This window comes from Melitaea cinxia, chromosome 15 (assembly GCF_905220565.1).
Source record: "Melitaea cinxia chromosome 15, ilMelCinx1.1, whole genome shotgun sequence".
Taxonomy (NCBI): domain Eukaryota; kingdom Metazoa; phylum Arthropoda; class Insecta; order Lepidoptera; family Nymphalidae; genus Melitaea; species Melitaea cinxia.
In genome coordinates this window covers 5,201,779-5,224,014 of record NC_059408.1, presented here as the reverse complement: position 1 = coordinate 5,224,014, position 22,236 = coordinate 5,201,779, and the positions used below count along the sequence as shown (strand labels likewise).

The 22,236-nt window shown below is 38.1% G+C and overlaps 1 protein-coding gene and 1 non-coding gene across 2 annotated transcripts; one reads left to right on the top strand and one right to left on the bottom strand.

Moving 5' to 3' along the window:
• Nucleotides 1-727: 727 nt before the first annotated feature.
• LOC123660383 lies at nucleotides 728-20,562 on the top strand. Its single transcript, XM_045595475.1, has 9 exons — nucleotides 728-3,449; nucleotides 6,218-6,379; nucleotides 10,272-10,490; nucleotides 10,869-11,023; nucleotides 13,224-13,446; nucleotides 14,386-14,560; nucleotides 15,185-15,291; nucleotides 16,203-16,319; nucleotides 20,099-20,562. Exons 1-9 carry the CDS (start codon nucleotides 894-896, stop codon nucleotides 20,201-20,203), a joined length of 3,819 nt encoding a protein of 1,272 aa, XP_045451431.1. The 5' UTR covers nucleotides 728-893; the 3' UTR covers nucleotides 20,204-20,562.
• Nucleotides 14,230-14,313, bottom strand: Trnal-cag. Its single transcript has one exon. It is a non-coding gene; the product is annotated as a tRNA-Leu (tRNA).
• Nucleotides 20,563-22,236: the final 1,674 nt, after the last annotated feature.

Sequence of the window (22,236 nt, the reverse complement as noted above, 5' to 3'; positions counted from 1 at the left end):
GAACTACAGATAACAAATACAGACATAGATTTCATTGTCAAAATGTAATTTAAAAAGACAATATCCGAATTTGTAAGGGCAGATATGGAGCAGATTTATATCACATACGTAGCAAAACATTTATCAAAGTAAAGTCAAAAGTATAGCTAAGTAATAACACGTTTAATTCTTTGTTCAGTTTTAATTTTACCAAATATCTTTAAAAGTAAAAGAAAGTAAATACTTTCAATTTTAATTTACTAAATTTATAAAATGGCTAGTGGACGTGGTAAATAGATGTTGTCCTGCCCGAAAAACAGCTACTAAATTTGATTACTTACATACCGACAGCAGCGCTGCCTACCAAGTCCAGTTGAGTTAAAAAACCACCCTATCTCCCAAGTTGGACCGAATTACAAATTTTTACAAAATTTGATCCAAATTGGTTCAGTAGTTTCGAAGTTTATCGCCCACATACATCGTGATACGAAATTTATATATATATGTACCTTTTTTTTTATTTTAATCAGTCAAATTGTATTGATTTTATTTTTATAGTTTTAATGATTTGATTATTAATGATTAATAATTTTTCGCAATATTTAATATAAAGGAATATAGTACATCTAAATTATATAAAATACATATATACGTATATTATAAATACGTAATAATAATATAGTTAATTTGAGAAAAGGTAAATCATTCATAGGTTATAAACATTTTCTGAACGCAATAAAAAATACGTCAAAATGTTACAAATGGCTACTTTATGTTCGCCTTGTTATGTCCCGTATTTTAGTGTGATTCATTAATAAAAATGGTAAAATATGGACGTGATCAATGAAATATTAACAATATATACTTGAAGAAAGATTATATTTTACTACTAAGCAAGAATAACGGAAACAGTGATGTCTTTCGACAAGGCTTCAGAACTTAAAAGTAAAGAGATCGATAAAATCAAACGTCGTCATAAAACTGACGACACTGGTGTTGCAACAGCATTAAGAGGCAACGAGGATATATTAGAGTGCACAAAAATGGAGAACGTTGACGAAAATGCCGGGAAACCAACAGAATTATCTTTACAAGGCAGCTCTCATCTCATATCTAGCACAACTAGCAGTCTGGCGGATACGCCCGGTGATTCTGGTGTTTTATGTTTAGACAGCGAAGCTTCTGAGGCCACCAGTCAGGCTCTCATGACTCATAGTCTTGTAGGAGCGGAGGAATTGACTTGCGACAGTATTTACGATGCAGCACCGTCTTGCTCACAAGATATGATCAAGAGCACCAACAGTAGCATCATGACTCGCAGTGATATAGATAATCAAAATATTGGTGCTCCTGATGATATTGTCCCTGAACTCTTGGTTGAGACCAATAAGAAACCACTGTATGAAAACTTACCAGATGTTGTTTTAAAAGCATTAGAAAGTGAAAAAGTTTGCTCAGAAGAAATTAAAAAGTCTGCTTTGAGAACGTCAGAACCAAAAAAATCATTATCAGAAGACATTGTATACAGAAGGAGATGTCGTAAGAAGTCTCAAAGTGGACAGAGTTCACAGAAAAAAAGAGTTTCTTTTCACGAAGATATTTTAAATAACACTAGAACAGATAACATTCATATTGAGAGGGGTTTTATTTCTTATGGACCAGAGAGTGCCTATTGTGATAAGTTCAGACAAAAAAATGCTTTGAATGACAGGTTCTCATGGTGTGCTTCTGGAGACCGGACACCAAAGTATGCTGCAGATGTTGCTCAACAAACAATGTCTGACATACTCACATATGGGGATTCAAAACATGACAAAAGTGGAATATTTGAGTACTGCCCAAACTTTGAACAGGATAACAAAGATAGGGTAAATAATAATGATACTAAACAGACCGGCAAATTATATGCATGTGATTCAAACAGTTCAGATTCTAATTTTAGTTGTGACTCTGAATCGTCATCCAGTGATTCAACATCGTCTAATTCAAATAAAACAGAAACATTACCAGTTCATAAGAAAACGGACAAAACACAGAAATCTTACTCGTGTGATGGTTTTGAAAACAGTGGGCATGTGGCGTTTATCAGAAAAACTTATTTCTCTGAAGCCGATATCGATCAGACACATGATCGTAAGAATAAACCATTGGAAGTCACTCAGAGTCCAATAAGAGTGAAGTCAGTCCTTAAAAAGAAAAGGTACATAACAACAAATGTTGTAGAGGAGAGGAAACATAACAATAAGGTTTTGAGTTTATTAGATGCCAATAATATAATAGACTCCTTAAAGAATTTTTACAAAAATTTCAACTTTAATTTTGCACCAGAGAAAGGATTGCCAGAGACAAGTTTTGAGTTAAATAATGTTGTCGAAGCACTACCATGTGATGTAAATCAAAATAAAAAACTTTCAAAAAGCTTAGACTCCGGTTTTCAAATCGATGATGAAGATGACTTTGTTGAAATTAATTTAAATCCTCAACCTGTGAGTGTAGAAAAGCCAAAAGAAATTGTATCAGGATCAAAAAATACAGTAGCAGGGGATAGGACTCCTAATGAGGGCTCCCCTAGACATAAATTGACCCTCAATATGAAAAGTCAAATGGATAAAAAGATGGCCACCAAAAAAGAAGTACTTCCTCCGCTAAGTAAATATGTCGTAAATTGTGAAAGTACAGTGTACGAGCATAAAGGAGTGTCCTACAGTTACGTTCATGATACATTCCAAACAGCTTTCGAAGCTCCGAAAGAAACATTCGTCCCTATCCCAGAATCTACACCAGTTAATGAGTTAGTACTGAGTGCAAGTAAACTAGACCTCAGTTCGAAACAATCAGAGACAGATAACTCAAGTAGGACATCTACACCCAAAAGACAGTTCAACAAAAACATTCAAGAAGAAACAGATCAAAAGAATGGGCTGCCGAAACATTTGTCATCGCCGAAAAAGCAGAACGTCAACAGATACAGTCGAAAATCTGCGTCAACGGTGCAAAAGAGTGACGAAACCCAGCAAGTAATTAGCGATAATTGTTCCAACACCGACAACTCGACCTTGAAGGGTGCCGAGGATTTCAATGACGAATTTTTCGACAGTCCCTCTAATCAGAAGTTGCAATCTAATAAATCGGTGTTACTCAACCGTTATCTAAGAAATGTGTGCCAGAAGAAGGACCTTGAGTTAAAAATTAAAAATAATAAATTTTTCCAAGTCAAATTGAAAATGGAGAAAGAGTTTCCGAGCATCATATATCCTTTCAAAGATGTGTCGGAAACTTTTCACATTTCCGCCGCAAGAATGTCGCGTCTCATCGACAAGGAAGTCATCGAGAACAAAAGGCTTTCCGTGCGTCTCCTCACCGCTGACGAGCCATCTTACTTTGACAGTTTCGAGGACAATGTCGCTATAGAATGCAGTGAGAAATTACGACTCCAAATATTTTCATATCCAAACGAAACATTGAATAGGGTAAGATATATATACATTAAATAGAATTAAGCTAATAAAATAATTACTTTTTGTTTTGACGGACAAATCTCTGAGATTCCCAATCCTATTTTAAATCTTCTTATAATATTAAAAAGCCCATTTGCAATTATTTTAGACTTTGAGTAATTTCATTAACAATCAGATAAGTATCAAAACAACTCGGGTGAATCCTCTAAGGCCTAAGGGTTTATACCTTACAAACTTAATTGTTATTTACTTGACCTTGTGAACAACATTATTAACTAATTTATTATTGAAATTGCAACACGTCCTCTGTAAATATATTCAGATCAAAATACGTACGAGATTATTATCGTTAATTACAATTACTATTTCCGACATTAAAAGATGGGGAAATACCGGTATTTTACATAAAAATTTAAAACTGATAAGATATGAATTAGCTGAAATAATTTTGTAAAATCTCTTACAATTAGAATGTTATATTGTCTAGGATTAATAAGCAACTATATGACATCGTGCTACGACTCAGCCTGACGATATATTAAATAAAATCGTATATATTAAAAATAGCATGGTGTCGTCTCCTGTCAAAGATTTTCAGTGTAATATGAAACTTTGAATAGTTACGGGTTTCTGTAAAGAACTCACTATAGACGGCGCCACGGTTCGCTGAAACCGAATATAAAAATCATCATATCAAAAATTTCGATCTAGCGGGTACATCGTTCCATAGCTTAATTGGCTAGAGCGCCGACACGGTCAGTCGGAGAAGCGGGTTCGATCCCCGCTGGAGCGGTCAATTTTTGATATGATATTCAAAAATGTTTAGAATTCCTAATGTTTGGGTAACACAAAAATAAAATCGTACATATTAGATATATTATAAAAAACGTCAGTCCATTCTAAGACACTAGAAATGTCTAACAATACAAAACAATTTTTAAGTTGTATTAATTATTATTGAGTAAAAATACCAGTCTCTGTGTACATTCTACATATATTTAAAATAAAATATAAAAAAAAAACAATTCATTAAATAAAAAAAATATATATTAAAAAGTTACGTAAACAATTTAATTTTATGAGAAATGTTACTTAAAATTTTGTATTTTATTATCTTATACTATTAAACGAGCAAGTCTTGTATATATATATATATATAATTTTCCATTGTTAACGCCCCCGCAAGAATATAATAAGTAATGTGAAATAGCTAGTTATTACCATCTTTACTGTATGTAAATTAAAATTTAATTAAAATGCGATCTACGATTAAGATCAATTTAATCATTAATAACTTACGTAAAATGCGCCCTAATATATTATTCAACGTGAACTTTATTGAATACAATAAAGTTCAAATTGAGTCTATATTTTAGTTAGAAAACGTTTGTATGTAAAAAGAAAAGGGCTGTTTTTTAGGGTTTTCCCGGAAATTATTCGAATTTTTCTCGCCGTAATCCGTATCCTTGGGACTTCAACGAACATTTAAAAAAAGAATTGGTAAAATTGGTCCAGGCGTTGTTGAGTTATGCGCGTACAAACACATTTTGCGATTCATTTTTATATTATAGTTTCAATATTTTATGGAACATTTATTTATATTTAGTTTAGTCAATGGTACGGAAACCTTCGTGCGCGAGTCCGACTCGCACTTGGCCGATTTTTTTTTTATCAGAATTACATACTTTTATTACTTTCCATCAATATATTGTATTAAAATAATTATAAATAAAAAAATATTTTAATGTATTGTATTTGATAGCTTTCTAAAAAGCAATAGCGTAGGTACCTATTTCATTTTTATTATTAATACTAGCTCCGGCTTCGCACGGGTATAAAATATAATTATAGCCTATGTATGCCTGTATTAAAATTACACACACACACACACACAATGTATAAACTTTAATTAGATAAGGATTAATGCTGTATTGGTTAAAATCGCTTTGAAAATTAGCCATTACTTGTCGTAAAAAGTTCGCCGAGTTTTCTGTAAACCTTTTCAATGTGTACAATACTTAGTACATTATTTTGATAAATCGCGTAGGGTTCAGGCTGCGTTTGCAATGTAAGCGGAAAAAATGTAATTATTTACGACATCACATTAGAAACCTCAAAAATAACAGTATTTCTCCACTATTTAATGGATGTTATTATACATATAAACCTTCCTCTTCAATCACTCTATCTTTTAAAAAATACCGCATCAAAATCCGTTGCGTAGTTTTAAATATTTAAGCATACATAGGGACATAGGGACAGAGAAAACGACTTTGTTTTATACTATGTAGTGATATTGACCTTTTTTTGTAGAAGACCTTCTTCTAACTTCTAGTTGCTAACTTCTTCTTCGTTGACTAGTTAACTTCAAGGTGTTGTTTTTTTGACAGTGTGCGCACGCATCGTAAAAATTTACTCTCATAATTTTCCCCAAAAGAAGTATAACTTCAAAAACCGACTTCGACTATATCGACAAGACGACAATACCTGCATTATAGGTAAAGCTGCCCCTGAACTTAGGTAGTTGATAAAATAGTCAGTACTCATCATATCTCGATCAAATTTAAATGCGATTGACCATGTGACCAAGTACCTGTGCTGGTACTTTGATTCAGAAAAGAATTATCAAAATCGTTACCCCCACAAAAATATTATGAGGTACATACACATAAATACAGTCGAATTGAGACTTGTTATTATTTTTAAGTCGGTTAGTTAAAATTAAAGAATACTATTTATGTACATTGAAAACTCTTTTCATTAAACCTCATTTCTCATAGATGATGAAGGTTCAGTCGCCATACAACATGGACGACGGTTCCTGGACGCCTCTCCTCGTGTTCATAACGGACTACGCACTGTACGTGGCCAGCGTGAAGCTCGGGGGCACCGAATACGATATACTGTGTCGACTACCCCACGACGAATTGGATGCGATAGCGGTATGTGTCATATGTTTAAAAAGTTTACTACACCCGCGTGCAACTGAATCGACTCAAGCCGTATATTGGTATAAATTTCGATTTTGAGGAAAATGGCTTATCCGATTTTCTTGTTTTTTTCTTTGTTTGAAAGCCTAATCTTTTCTCTTAAAAATGCTATCCTAATGAGAAAAATCGGTTGAATATTTATTGATAAAATTTAATTTGGCGGAAATGCACAAAAAAATGACGTAGTTGAGACAATTAAGCGGTCGTCTGTCTCAGATGTGCTCCGGTGTCTATTGGTTTGTGGTCTCTGAACGAAGCCACCAGTCTCTTGAAACCTTCTGTATACTCGTGAAACAGCTGATTGGCTCATGTTAAGTTCACCAGCGACTTGCCGTTGATTATGGCCCGCTTGCAACAAAGCTACAACTTGGGCCGCTGCTTCTGAGGTAGTGTCCATTGGATCGCGATTAAAATACTGGGAGCTTAAGGAGGTGTGTAGCTGTCAACGTCTGACAAGTGACTGATAAGATTTTTTTTTTTTTCGAATTGTTGAGTACTGTTGGCCCTAGCGGCCTTTACAGCGTCACCGGTGAGAGGGGCCGGGCACTAAAGGCACCGGCCGCGAAGGAAGGAGGGGAGCCCTCTGGGAGGGCTCGGGGGGGAAAAACGCACGCCCTAAGGGTGTCTCCTAGCGAGATCGCACCTCGGCTTAGAGCGTCGTCGGAGTGGGGATAAGAAATATGGGTCACGTGAGCTTTTATACATGATTTAGTCTCGCAACTCGTGGGTACCGCAACGAGTAATTTCTGTAACCCTTTGACCGTATTTATTTAAAAAGTTTTGTCATTGTTTATTTGAAAATTGTTATATTTATGAAAAAAAATATGTCTTTCGAATAGAAAAAACTTTTACAAAAATCGGATAAGCCATTTTCCGAAAAATCAAACTTATAAACCAATATACGGCTTGAGTCGATTCAGTTGCACGCGAGTGTAGTTTACTTGTTCTTTAGAGTTCAGTTTTCAAAATATTTTGTCTCATTGGTATTACCATCATTTAATTATACTCTGTAAAAAAAAGAAGTTTAGATATACTCTGTTAAAAATAAGCTTAAATAGACTCTGTTAAAAAAAGGAGGTTAGATATATTATATTAGAACCGAATATAAAATTCCGCCGATGCCGCGTTGGCGCAACGGTTACAGCCATGGATTGTACCTGGATTGTTGCGCTGGTGGTTGCGGGTTCAATCCCCGCACACGACAAACATTTGTATTGGCCATACAGGTGTTTGCCGTGGTTTGGGTGTTTGTGCAGTACTTGTGGGTCTCCCCACCGTGCCTCGGAGAGCACGTTAAGCCGTTAACGTTAAGATTTTAAAAATTGTTTAGAATTCCCTAATTTATGAGTATACAAAAATAAATAGTAAGATTGGATAATAATATGTATGCTTTATGTTAATGGAGTAAAAACTAAAAAAGAAAACAAATGAAAATTCTTATTCTCAAATCATTACATTATTAATAAGTAATACACGAGACACTATTAGATTTAAAAAATATATTCTTTATTTTTAATCTTCTATACATTTTTAATGCTAATCAGAAGCAAGGTAGCTAGCTCTATTAAAATATCCAAACAAATAAACACTTAAAGATTAAACGGTCTCCAGTAAAATGTGAATCATGTGTCGGGGGTCACAAAATTGTCATAAATGTTCAGACGACGAAAAATACCTGTATTATATATAGTTATATAATGTATATAGATTGTCATGCGCGGAAATCGATCCCATGGCGGCTAACATATTACGAGTATTAACCTGTTGTTGTGACCACGAATTATTAACATTAATAATATTAAAAATTACACAACATATGTAATTTTAATTTATAACAAGTAAAGCATTGCGTAAAATATTCAACAGAAATATAATTTGACGCGTTGTGAGTTTTGTATTTATTTTGGGTTACAACGTACAAACTTACTTTCATATTAATGAAATCTTAATAAGTTGTTCTAATGGTACATTACTAAAGGTTCCTGTGTCAAAAGTACAACTTGAAAAGATCTTTTTACGTAGTAGTAGCTTGTTTTCTGTGTCATAGGCTGAAAAACATCTTGCTATGACTCTAGTGAAGCACTATAAGGAGGTACTAATTATGTATACAAAAGAACGCGTGAGACAATCTGTATATTTCAAAAATATATAATTATATCATCTTATAAATAATTGTTTGACCTCAAAGGTTCTTAAGTACTTTTATCATAGGGTAAGAAAGTCACAAAGATAAAGTATCGATCGGGCAATGCTCTTAAAACAGCTTTTATGTTGAACAATAATAGAAAAATAAGACTTATCTGTAATGTCCTCTTAAATAACATATTTCACGTAAATATTTATGTTACCACACATTTAATTAGAAATAGCGGACACAAATCTTATGCAGTTCATACTTAATCATGATTTACGTAATCTCCGTTTTAATTTCCATTAAAATCTTTTCATCATCTTAACTACACAAGAGCAACATACAGTTACATTTTTAAAAGAACTACAATATCAAGAATTAGGGACGTAAAACGGTATCCATCATATGAATAGTTAGATATTTATTTTCATCGTCGGAATTTTATTTTATTAAACTTTATCCATTAAATGTTTCTATTTACAACTTTTAAGTTGTAGTTTATTAAACGGACCGGGACTGTTTTACCTAGAGCTGTTAAAACTTATTGGTAAATTAAGTGCGAGATAAACATTATTAGCAACCGTTGAAAAAGGCACTTAAAGTTGATTTGAAATAGTTTTGATTGTAATATGTTATTGATTCATAAAGTGTTGTGTTTCCCCACTTCGTGAAACAGTGATACTGAACATTTAGGGAGCACGTATGTGTAGTGTAAATTGTACAAAAGTCGTTATCTAGGCCAGGGAATCAGACCTTCCTACCCTTTTCTTGTTTCGAAATTAATTATTTCGTAAATGTTTTCTGTATTGTGTTTTGTACTTCTCACTAAAACAGAATAGAACATAAGGTTTATCAATTAAATTAATCAATTCTTTATTTAATTAAATTCTTCTCCTTCTCCTTCTCCTTCTTCTCCTTCTCCTTCTTCTCCTTTCCCCCTTTTCCTCCTTCTTCTCCTCCTCCTCCCCCTTCTCCTTCTTCTTCTCCTTCTCCTTCTTCTTCCTCTTCCTCTTTTTCCTCTCCTTCCTCTCCTTCCTCTCCTCCCTCTCCTTCCTCTCCTTCCTCTCCTTCTTCTTCTACATCTTCTTCATCATAACTTTCATATTCATCATAACCGTGAATCGAACTCGTGATCGCTAACGCAATAGATCGATGTTGTAACCAGCTAACCACTGCTCTAACTTTTCAAGCGTTTTACATACATTAATAGTAAAATGATGATGATCATATTGCATGTTTCCAAATGCAGAGAAAAGATTAAATAAATTCATCCAATTATTGCAGGTAACCCATACTGAGTATATTAACTGATATGGATATATCAATAATAATTCATTATTATATCTTATTTCAACGTTCTGTGTTTGTCATTATGAGTGAGGCGACTTGTTTTACAGATAAATACAACGTAGGCAGTTGATAAAATAGCCAATTAAATATTTTTACCGATAACATAAAAAATACTAATCAGATTTTGATCAAATTTAAATGGTTACGCACGTCAAGTTCCAGCTTTCGTTTAAAAAAAAGCAAAATCAAAATCGATAATAACTATTATATAAAAGTTATTACAACCCAACAAAAATCTATGAATGAAATAAAAAACTAAGGCGAATTGAGAACTTCCACCGTTTTCCAACCTATTTTTGCCGACTTCAAAAAACGGTGAAAGTTCATTTTTTTTCTTCATATTATTACGGACATTTTTCATAGGTCGGTCCTGAAGCCCATTACGTCCAAGTGATCGACATAGCTGGAAATATTGCTTGTTCCGTTGTAACGGGTGAAGCCTCCCTCGGGGCGAGGTTGGCGTCCTCATTGGAATGGAGCGCCAGAACGTCACCATTACGCATACAGCGCCCTCCAGCTGTGTTGCCGCTCAACTGCCGACACCTTGCCGTGGCGATCGCCAGGCAGAGGCATGAAAAGAGGGTAAGTTAAGACATTCATACTTGCTTCTTATCTATACCAATATTATAAAGGTGACAAGTATATTTATATGAACGCGTTTATCTCAGGAACTACTGGTTCGAATTTCAAAATTATTCTTTTTTTTTATTTCACTAGGTCGGCAAACAAGCGTACGGCTCACCTGATGGTAAGAGACTACCGTAGCTTATAGACGCCTGCAACACCAGAAGCACCGCAAGCGCGTTGCTGACCTAATCCCCAATTCTCTCCAGGATTCTTGTGTTAAGTAGTCCATTTACCGAGGAACTTTAATAGGCTATACAATGTCTTGATGCGTTTTTCCTCAAATTAACGTGGCTGAAACCGCGGAGCACAGCTAGTAAAATCATAAAATTATAGGTGCCACCAATACTCTTCTACGGCCGGGCGTGTTCGGGCGAAGCTGAAGATAGACTTATTGAAGCACCTGGAGCCTTCGCTCCACCACTAGAAGGCTACCTTATGTGTAAGACTGAGAAAAGCAAGCGCTTCGAACCTTGCTACTTTCTACTTAGGTGAGTGCGTTAATAATATTGACTTTTTTTTTAAATGTGTGACACCAAACCAAAACTAAGGGGGAGGCTGTATGTTGATACTATTAGAGGCATTAGTTTTTGACTTTAAGGCTAAAAGGGTACTTCCAGGACTCTAACTCTAAGTTTTACTTCATAAGGCTGTGACTGTCTTTAATAGACAGGCAGTTTGTAAATGTTGTATTTATATAGTACAAAAAAAAAAAAAAACAATTATTTAAAAAAAAGAAAATAATTTGCTAGATCCTCAACAGTTTCGTACTAGATCAGTCTAAAAAAGACAGTTACACTAAACTTTTTAGTAAACTTAAAAGTGATAATTATGGCGTCATAATTTTTTACTGAGATTTTTTTTTGCGATTTCAATTTAACAATACTTGTTTTGTCCTACATATTATACAACTAATATAATTTATTATCCTTTTACATCACCATGTACATAATATATTAGACACGTGTAATTAAAACAATCTAATGTAACGTAACTTAATTTCCTTTGTGCATACATTAAAACCTAACATTATACAATTCTGTAATTACATAACGCACTTCGTATCTTATTAATACGAATGCGGTTAAAGAAGTCGTTTCTAAAAAGTTACGAAAAACTACTTTAAAATCAAAGTTCTTGTAAATAAAAAATATTTACCATAGAAAATTATCTTAAGCTGGTTCCTATATTCTATAAGGATTTGTTTACGAACCGTTACATTTCAAAAACATTCGTAAGTAAAACGAATTGTTTTCAATATAGAAACCGGACTTAAATAAAATAGAAAACGTCTGTAAAATTTTTGTATTACGTTGCTCCACTTAGTATATCTTTAATAGTGTGTTTCAGCAAAAGTGCATTAGCATACTTTCTTTAGAAACTTTTTTATTTAGAAGAAAAATGTTTTAATTTTAAAATGTTTACGCTAGCATAAAGAGACTAACGAGTAAATACAGTGAGAGGTAATTGAGTGAAATTAACGAGATAGTAGTAATGTGTTCATAGAGCACTTAGGTATGACCTTATTCTGAAGCGAGACTGCACGTAACTATACTTTTTTTAATTCGATTCGAATGTATTTTGTTATAAAACTATACACTATTTACTAGCGGATCTTATATGAGGATTTTTTTATAAATAATACTGGAGATTTAAGTTTCATACTAATTAAATCTGTATCAATTGAATGAAACAAAAAACAAAAAAAAAACAATTTATATATGTGTGTTTTTTGATGATGACACGCTAAACCAAAATTATTCTTACGAAATAAGTAAGAATTAAATAGTACTTATTATCAATTTTTACGATATACATATTTCGTTAGAATTGATAATATTATTTCTTACGAAATATCAAAAAAAAAAATAATATGTAAAATTACATTTTAATATATTATATGTATATTTTAACGAAAAATAGTTTCGAATTATTAAATTACAAATACGTCATACTTGCGGATAAAATTAAATAATAAGCATTTAATTCAATTATTTCATCACATCACATCAGCCTATCGCAGTCCACTACTGAACATAGGCCTCCACAAGTTCGAGCCAAAAATGGCGTGAGCACATGTGTTTTGCCCATAGTCATCACACTGAGCAGGCGGGTTGGTGACTGCAGGGCTGGCTTTGTCGCACCGGAGACGCTGCTGCCCGTCCTCGGCCTGTTTATTTCAAAGCCACCAGTTGGATGGTTATCCCGCCATCGGTCGGCTTTATAAGTACCAAGGTGGTAGTGGAACTGTATTATCGCCCTTACGACACCAACGGGAAGAGAGAGGATGGCTATATTATTTAATGCCGTAGCCACACAGCATTGAATTATTTATCTCTCAATTAAAATAATTGTTCTTAACAAAGAAAAACTTGAATGTCACGTATTTTTTTTCACTGTCGTGAAAAGATAAAAGCAAAACTGCGTTAAACATTCTTTGATTATGGCCATAATTTTTTACTATTTCGTAACATTTTGCGACTACAATAAAATTAATTTTTATTTGAAAATCCAGATGAGAAACTGAAAATGAAATGTTTTTAGGGCATTCCCCTTAGTATTAACTTAATTAAGTGAGTCACTGGAAACTGGAGAATGCGGAACTTTAAAAAGCTGAAAATTGCTTAAATAATCATTATTGTTATTAAAATGGTTGTATCCGTAATGCAAATACGTGGTACGGTTGAACAGAGCGGGCGTTTTGCACTGGGGTCCGCACTCGCCGGACGGCACTCCGCTGCCGAACAACATCGCGCTCCGGACCGTAGTGGGCGTGAGGCGCCACGTGGACGCGTCGCGCCGCCCGCACTGCTTCGAGATAGCCATGAGCGACTCCAGCAGGCTACTGCTGGCCGCCCCCGACGACCCCACGGCGTCTTCCTGGCTGCAGTCGCTACTGTTGCACGCTGCTCAGGTTTGTTGACCACTGAAATATTGTGTGCCTTAAAATATTATATTAGCCGATTATAGCGTTATCAGTAGAGTACTACTGTCAGTCAAAACTTTTTACAAGAAACAAAGGGAAAATACAACAGACAAACTTCGTCCTGTTCAAAATAATTTTAGACGGTGATATACCATTGTAAATGTAAATACTTCCAGCAAAATTATAAGAAGTTTCGTCAAGATTCATTCAAGTATATATTCTCATACAGAAAATATATGCGTCGAATGTCCAACAATTCGACATAATACAGAAAAAACATTTTTCAAAATCTGCGGAACCAATTTTATTTAGATAGAAAAACATTATGTAAATTTCTTGCTAAAAATCTGGAGCAGCTCGACTGGAGAACCACTTTAACCTCACAAAAATCAACGCTAAATAGCCCTGCTTTCAAGTAGTGTGGTTTAACTGCGGTGTCTAAGGCAGCCAGAGCTCTTTGGGAGGGTCAGGAATCGACAAAGCGCTGGCAATGCTGCTGGTGTTGCCGGTATCCATGAGTTGAAACCTTTTTTTTCCCACGTAGAGAAAATCCATCATGGATACCCTCCAGCGCGGGGGCGCCAGAGGCTTATGTCAGACTTCTACTGACTAAAAACCACCACGTGTGAGCAGTCATCCTGGGTGGGGCGAGATGGGATCGCGCTAGCATTCGTCACCTCAATAAATATTATTATATTGAATACATAGTAAAATTCAATAAGTAATACAAAAATAGCTTTGCAAAATACCGTATAATAAAATAAAATGGCTTGTCAGAAGTGCGATTCGAACCCACGCCCACAGAAGTGGACTGCGACCTGAACGCGGCGCCTTAGACCGCTCGGCCATCCTGACATATCCATAAGTTGAAACCTAAGTGAACCGACAAAAAAAACAGTAGTAATGAGGATAATTTGTCGCACTTAGGCACTCGAAGAGAAGGACGGGTCGAAGAAGAGGCCTCGCGCCGGTCCGCCGCCCGCCTGCACACTGCTGGTGACGGCGCACGAGGTCCTGAGCGTGCGCGACTCGCTCGACCTCGCCTTCGTGCCCGGCGCCGCCGCCTACCTGCGCGAGCGCGGCCGCGACGCGCTGCTGCGAGGTGAGCGCACTGTGCTCAGTTGGTACAGCCCTGTCCTCTTTTTTACCGTATACAGTAAACGCACTAACTTTATATACTTTATTGCACTAAAAATAATATACAGAAAAATTATACATAAAGTTGATGGCAAGGGTGGACTTATCTCTAGAAGAGATCTCTTCCAGTCAACCAATGGTCATGAGAGAGTGTCATGTAGCGGGGAACACAGTGCAAGAATTAATAACGTAATAGCTAAAAAACTGTAATATATTACATACTTACAGGTATTAATACATACACTTACATAGATACATATAGATATCATACATATACATATCATACATATACATATACACTTATATCATGCATATACATATACACACACACACTACTTACATACATACATACATACATATATACACATACGTACACACATGAATACAAATATGTGATATAATATTATAGGTAACTTCTACATATTCAGTCCATAATACCTTAACTTAGGATTCTTATAACAACAGAAGACGAAAATCCCTCTTTTATCATACAAGATATGTGTGTTATTTTCAACATTTGTATAGTGACATAAGACATTTCCTATGTCTACCCGTGCCAATTATATTCTATTTTTTTTCTTTTATGCAGAGTATATTGAAGACATGAGGACAGATGTCGAGATTCTAGCATGCGGCTCAATCAAGAATTTAACAGCTTTCAAAATTCCTGATACTGACGAGAATTGGTGTTGTTTGGTGAGTATTTATTTTATTGTCCTAGATAGTCAACTAGAAAAATATGCTAAGGCGAATGATGTGGCTTTCATTATCACTTCACTTCAGCCTATCGCAGTCCACTGCTGGACATAGGCCTCCCCAAGTTAACGCTAAAAACGGCGTGAACTCATGTGTTTTTCCCATAGTCTGATAGTCACATTGTTTATTTATTTTTAATACAGTTGCTCAAAAAGTGGCGTATTGCAGGGACGCATAGCGTTCGGTATGTGGGCTATTACATACTCGTGCTTTTTTTTACCTTTCCCGAACTCGTGCGTTCTCTTTCCCAACTGTCAAAATAATGTCTATTAAAAAGAAAAACCAACCAAAAATCATAGAAGTTTTTATGATTCATGCAAATACGTATATTTCTAAAAAGAAGCTACTAATTTGTTTCAATATCAGATTTAATGATGTGATTGAATGAGTTTAGTTAGGTTTCATTTCATTTCATCTCATTAAATTTCATTTTCATTTCATATCAATAAAAAACTTCTACTGAAGACTTGGCTGTATATGGGCATAGTTCCCTTTGCCTACCAGAATGGGTAAAGAAAAAAAAAATTCTGATTATATTCTATGGTTGGTGCCATTTTTCAGAAATTTTCTTTTTATTATTTTATTAAATTGCTTCATTTTTTCGCAACTGTATTAAAAAAAAATAGTCGTTCAGTACACGTGCGGAACCGTCATTGCAACTTGTTTCGACTGTCAACCCTCGCCTTCGGCTACGCCTCGGCTCGGGTAGACATTTGTCGGAACTCTTTGCAATGACAGCCTTTCCACACTTGTAATGAAATATACTATTCCAGACGAACTCTATTTATCATTATTTATTTATCTTGAAGTAGATATAATCCTGCGGCAGCTAATGGTGTGATGTGTTGCAGGAGTGGAGCGTGTGCGAGGCGCGCGAGCGCGGCGCGGGGCTGGCGCTGGTGCTGCCCAGCGGAGCCGAGCTCGAGCGGCTCATACAGGCGCTGGAGCTCGCGCACAGGAGCCTCACGGTAACACTGCGAGACGTCCAACTGCTCTCTCTACACTCGTGTGTATCATGTGTGCGCCGAGCTCGAGCGGCTCATACAGGCGCTGGAGCTCGCGCACAGGAGCCTCACGGTAACACTGCGAGACGTCCAACTGCTCTCTCTACACTCGTGTGTATCATGTGTGCGCCGAGCTCGAGCGGCTCATACAGGCGCTGGAGCTCGCGCACAGGAGCCTCACGGTAACACTGCGAGACGTCCAACTGCTCTCTCTACACTCGTGTGTATCATGTGTGCGCCGAGCTCGAGCGGCTCATACAGGCGCTGGAGCTCGCGCACAGGAGCCTCACGGTAACACTGCGAGACGTCCAACTGCTCTCTCTACACTCGTGTGTATCATGTGTGCGCCGAGCTCGAGCGGCTCATACAGGCGCTGGAGCTCGCGCACAGGAGCCTCACGGTAACACTGCGAGACGTCCAACTGCTCTCTCTACACTCGTGTGTATCATGTGTGCGCCGAGCTCGAGCGGCTCATACAGGCGCTGGAGCTCGCGCACAGGAGCCTCACGGTAACACTGCGAGACGTCCAACTGCTCTCTCTACACTCGTGTGTATCATGTGTGCGCCGAGCTCGAGCGGCTCATACAGGCGCTGGAGCTCGCGCACAGGAGCCTCACGGTAACACTGCGAGACGTCCAACTGCTCTCTCTACACTCGTGTGTATCATGTGTGCGCCGAGCTCGAGCGGCTCATACAGGCGCTGGAGCTCGCGCACAGGAGCCTCACGGTAACACTGCGAGACGTCCAACTGCTCTCTCTACACTCGTGTGTATCATGTGTGCGCCGAGCTCGAGCGGCTCATACAGGCGCTGGAGCTCGCGCACAGGAGCCTCACGGTAACACTGCGAGACGTCCAACTGCTCTCTCTACACTCGTGTGTATCATGTGTGCGCCGAGCTCGAGCGGCTCATACAGGCGCTGGAGCTCGCGCACAGGAGCCTCACGGTAACACTGCGAGACGTCCAACTGCTCTCTCTACACTCGTGTGTATCATGTGTGCGCCGAGCTCGAGCGGCTCATACAGGCGCTGGAGCTCGCGCACAGGAGCCTCACGGTAACACTGCGAGACGTCCAACTGCTCTCTCTACACTCGTGTGTATCATGTGTGCGCCGAGCTCGAGCGGCTCATACAGGCGCTGGAGCTCGCGCACAGGAGCCTCACGGTAACACTGCGAGACGTCCAACTGCTCTCTCTACACTCGTGTGTATCATGTGTGCGCCGAGCTCGAGCGGCTCATACAGGCGCTGGAGCTCGCGCACAGGAGCCTCACGGTAACACTGCGAGACGTCCAACTGCTCTCTCTACACTCGTGTGTATCATGTGTGCGCCGAGCTCGAGCGGCTCATACAGGCGCTGGAGCTCGCGCACAGGAGCCTCACGGTAACACTGCGAGACGTCCAACTGCTCTCTCTACACTCGTGTGTATCATGTGTGCGCCGAGCTCGAGCGGCTCATACAGGCGCTGGAGCTCGCGCACAGGAGCCTCACGGTAACACTGCGAGACGTCCAACTGCTCTCTCTACACTCGTGTGTATCATGTGTGCGCCGAGCTCGAGCGGCTCATACAGGCGCTGGAGCTCGCGCACAGGAGCCTCACGGTAACACTGCGAGACGTCCAACTGCTCTCTCTACACTCGTGTGTATCATGTGTGCGCCGAGCTCGAGCGGCTCATACAGGCGCTGGAGCTCGCGCACAGGAGCCTCACGGTAACACTGCGAGACGTCCAACTGCTCTCTCTACACTCGTGTGTATCATGTGTGCGCCGAGCTCGAGCGGCTCATACAGGCGCTGGAGCTCGCGCACAGGAGCCTCACGGTAACACTGCGAGACGTCCAACTGCTCTCTCTACACTCGTGTGTATCATGTGTGCGCCGAGCTCGAGCGGCTCATACAGGCGCTGGAGCTCGCGCACAGGAGCCTCACGGTAACACTGCGAGACGTCCAACTGCTCTCTCTACACTCGTGTGTATCATGTGTGCGCCGAGCTCGAGCGGCTCATACAGGCGCTGGAGCTCGCGCACAGGAGCCTCACGGTAACACTGCGAGACGTCCAACTGCTCTCTCTACACTCGTGTGTATCATGTGTGCGCCGAGCTCGAGCGGCTCATACAGGCGCTGGAGCTCGCGCACAGGAGCCTCACGGTAACACTGCGAGACGTCCAACTGCTCTCTCTACACTCGTGTGTATCATGTGTGCGCCGAGCTCGAGCGGCTCATACAGGCGCTGGAGCTCGCGCACAGGAGCCTCACGGTAACACTGCGAGACGTCCAACTGCTCTCTCTACACTCGTGTGTATCATGTGTGCGCCGAGCTCGAGCGGCTCATACAGGCGCTGGAGCTCGCGCACAGGAGCCTCACGGTAACACTGCGAGACGTCCAACTGCTCTCTCTACACTCGTGTGTATCATGTGTGCGCCGAGCTCGAGCGGCTCATACAGGCGCTGGAGCTCGCGCACAGGAGCCTCACGGTAACACTGCGAGACGTCCAACTGCTCTCTCTACACTCGTGTGTATTATGTGTGCGCCGAGCTCGAGCGACTCGTACAGGCGCTGGAGCTCGCGCACAGGAGCCTCACGGTAACACTGTTAGCTGGACGAGGATAGGCCAGTAAATTATTACTCACATCTAAGTGATTTTGACACATAAAAACACATGTATGGGGTAAAATGCTCTCGGGGACTACTCGAGCAAGCTGTACATTTTTCGTGTTTCGGGATTCGTTAGAACAGAAACAAACAAAATTTGTGGATTGTTTGTCGATGTATTTTGTTTGTTTATGTATTCACACACACACGCACCCGCACACGCACACGCACACGCGCACGCGCACGCACACGCACACGCACACGCGCACACGCGCACGTGCACGCGCACGTGCACGCGCACACACACGCGCACACACACACACACACACACACACTTCAGCCTATCGCAGTCCACTGCTGGACATAGGCCTCCCCAAGTTCGCGCCACACATCCCGGTCTTCCGCAATCCTCATCCAGCCTACACCGGCAATCTTACGTAGATCGTCGGTCCAACGGGCCGGAGGACGTCCCACACTGCGTTTGCCAAGACGCGGTCTCCACTCTAGGACCCGTCTACTCCAACGGCCATCGGTCCTGCGACACAGATGACCAGTCCACTGCCACTTCAACTTGCTAATTCTGTGGGCTATATCGGTTACTTTCGTTCTCTCGCGGATAGTCTCATTTCTAATCCTGTCTTTGAGAGAGACCCCAAGCAGAGCCCGTTCCATTGCACGTTGAGCGACTTTAAGCTTGTGGACCAGTCCCTTCGTCAGTGTCCACGTCTCGGCTCCGTATGTTAACACAGGCAGGACGCATTGCTCGAAAACTTTTGTCTTCAAGCATTGCGGAATCCTCGAAGTGAAGACTCGACGAAGTCTGCCAAACGCCGCCCAGCCCAACCGAATCCTCCTATCGGTCTCCTTCTCGAAGTTGTTGCGGCCTAGTTGGATAGTAGGTAAATATAACCCTGAACAACTTCGAGAAGGGTACCATCGACCGATACCGGTATCGGTATGACTTGGTTGTTAAACATAACTTTCGTCTTATCCAAGTTCATACAGAGACCGACACAAAGTTATTACAATGTTTATTAATTAAGTACATATACTAATGTAGTGTGCTTATTATGTAATAAGGAATTATTTAAAATGGTGTTCCAAAATCAGTAAATAGACTATTATAGTCACTAATTTCCTAAACTTTTTTTTAGAATGAACCATTCCCGCTCAGTGTGGTAGAAGCATCGAAGTCAGCCTGCAGTGCCGCACACGCTAAATACGAAACTGCATGGTCACATATGCTACCCCAACAGTGAAAATATCCAGTCTGATTCAGTCATCTCAGCCTGAGGCAGTGGCCTCAGTCTGAGTTAGTCACCTCAATCTGAGTCAGTGGTCTCAGTAATAGTCCAATGATAAGTTAAACTAGTTTTTTTTCGGCTTTACGTTTATCGCGCTGGTATGCTTTGTGATATATAGTGATATTGTATTTAATCAAAATATTAGAAAACATCTGTTACATTATGCATTTAAAAGTCAAGTATATATTGCATATATAAACATATTATGTATAGCATAATTGGTTATATAATAAGAATGCTTCTAGTTCAAGTATTTGTTATATCAATATTTTCATAATAAACATAGTACCATCCTGAGTCACAATAATTCAAAATTACGATTTTAGAGCAGCGAAAATTTGTAAAATTATTTACATTCTCAATTGATAAAATTCTTATAAACTTAATTATGATCCTATATTTAAAATAACATATACTTGCTTAATACTATTGATATTATTTATGAAATTCAGATTAACTTTTAAATATATATTCTTGCTTTAACAAAATAAAAATAAATCATTTTCTTAAATTATACACTGAAATTGTTTGATAATACTCATTTTTGTCACAAATTTTACTTTTATTAGTTGTGAATGTTCAAACTGATAATAAGAAGTATGGTAATATTTTAAAAACATGTGTCTCTTTCTGTTATAATATATTTTATAAAAAAAATAACAATAGTAAAAAATCTGGATACACACACTAGAATACTGTTCAATACTAAATTATCAATAAAACTAGCTAGCTTTTTCAAAATGTCATAAATCCAAACATATCTACATCAAGTATTGTAAAATATTTCCTGCATTGTACAACTTTATTTCCAATATTCATAGACAATCCATTATTCTAAAAGTCGTATTAAAATAATCAAAATAAAATCAGTAGGTATAAAAGAAGCACAATATAGTTTAATACATGTAACATAAATGCTTTTAATTAATACTGAATATTAGTTATGTACTTACCACTCACTGTTTTGATAGATTTTAATATCATGTAGATTTAAGCTTAGTTCCTATATTCAAAAACGGACCGTTTAGCTCACGAATGAATGCTTGAAATATGACGGTTCGTAGTCAAAACGAAAAGTTTTTGAATAAAGAAACTGAGTTCTAGAAATACTGTTTGAAATTCTAGTTTATATACTATAAATATGTAATTCGTACTGGTCAGTATATATGTATGACACCGTTATTGGCCACCAAATGTCACTGTCAAGTTGACATTTCATTTCGTCTATAGTGCTCTTTATTCCATTAACCTGAATGAGTGAATGAATACTCTTTATCTTTATCTCAACTCCACCGTCCAATCTCCTTCGTGTGTTCTCCACTTTACGTGACATTGGTGGAATCAATAGTGCTCCACTGGCACAACTGAAAGCCATTAAACCAATCAGTCAATAGTACTGACCAGTATGCTGAATTAAATCTCAGTATGTACTCATAATGTTTCCAATTTGTCATCTATGAAATTAATTATAGTTGCTACTTAAACCGTTACGATATGTTTACGGTGTTTTCCATAAAGATGTATTTAAAAATCTGTCTAATCTTCTGTCTGTAATGTCTAATCTGTGTCTGTCTTTTATATTGATTTAATATGAATTACGAATTCTATTATTTTCTTTTAAAAATACTGTTTATTTAATTGGTATTTATTTAATTATTATATTATCTTTAAATATGATGAAATTGAATATTATCTCCTTTTTATTATATTTCATATTTTTGCATATTTATTTAAAAGTTTTATTAATATTATTAAAAAATGAAATTCCTTCGACTTTTACCTATGGCAACTATCTCCATCACTAAATTAATGATCTTGTAAATAAAATTGTTAAAAGCAGTTCCTATATTCAACAAACGATTTTGAAAGACGACAATTCGTAGGTAAAACGAATCGTTTGTTTAATATAGGAACCGGGCTAAAATCGATACATTCTATTGTTTCCCATAATTTCTAATACGAAGTTCAGTATTGGTGTAATAACGTTA

Coding starts and splice junctions, on each gene's coding strand:
- LOC123660383 (XM_045595475.1), top strand. CDS start 894: ATGTCTTTCGACAAGGCTTCAGAACTTAAAAGTAAAGAGATCGATAAA. Junction 3,450..6,217: donor CAAACGAAACATTGAATAGG/GTAAGATATATA, acceptor CATTTCTCATAG/ATGATGAAGGTTCAGTCGCC. Junction 15,292..16,202: donor ACGAGAATTGGTGTTGTTTG/GTGAGTATTTAT, acceptor GATGTGTTGCAG/GAGTGGAGCGTGTGCGAGGC.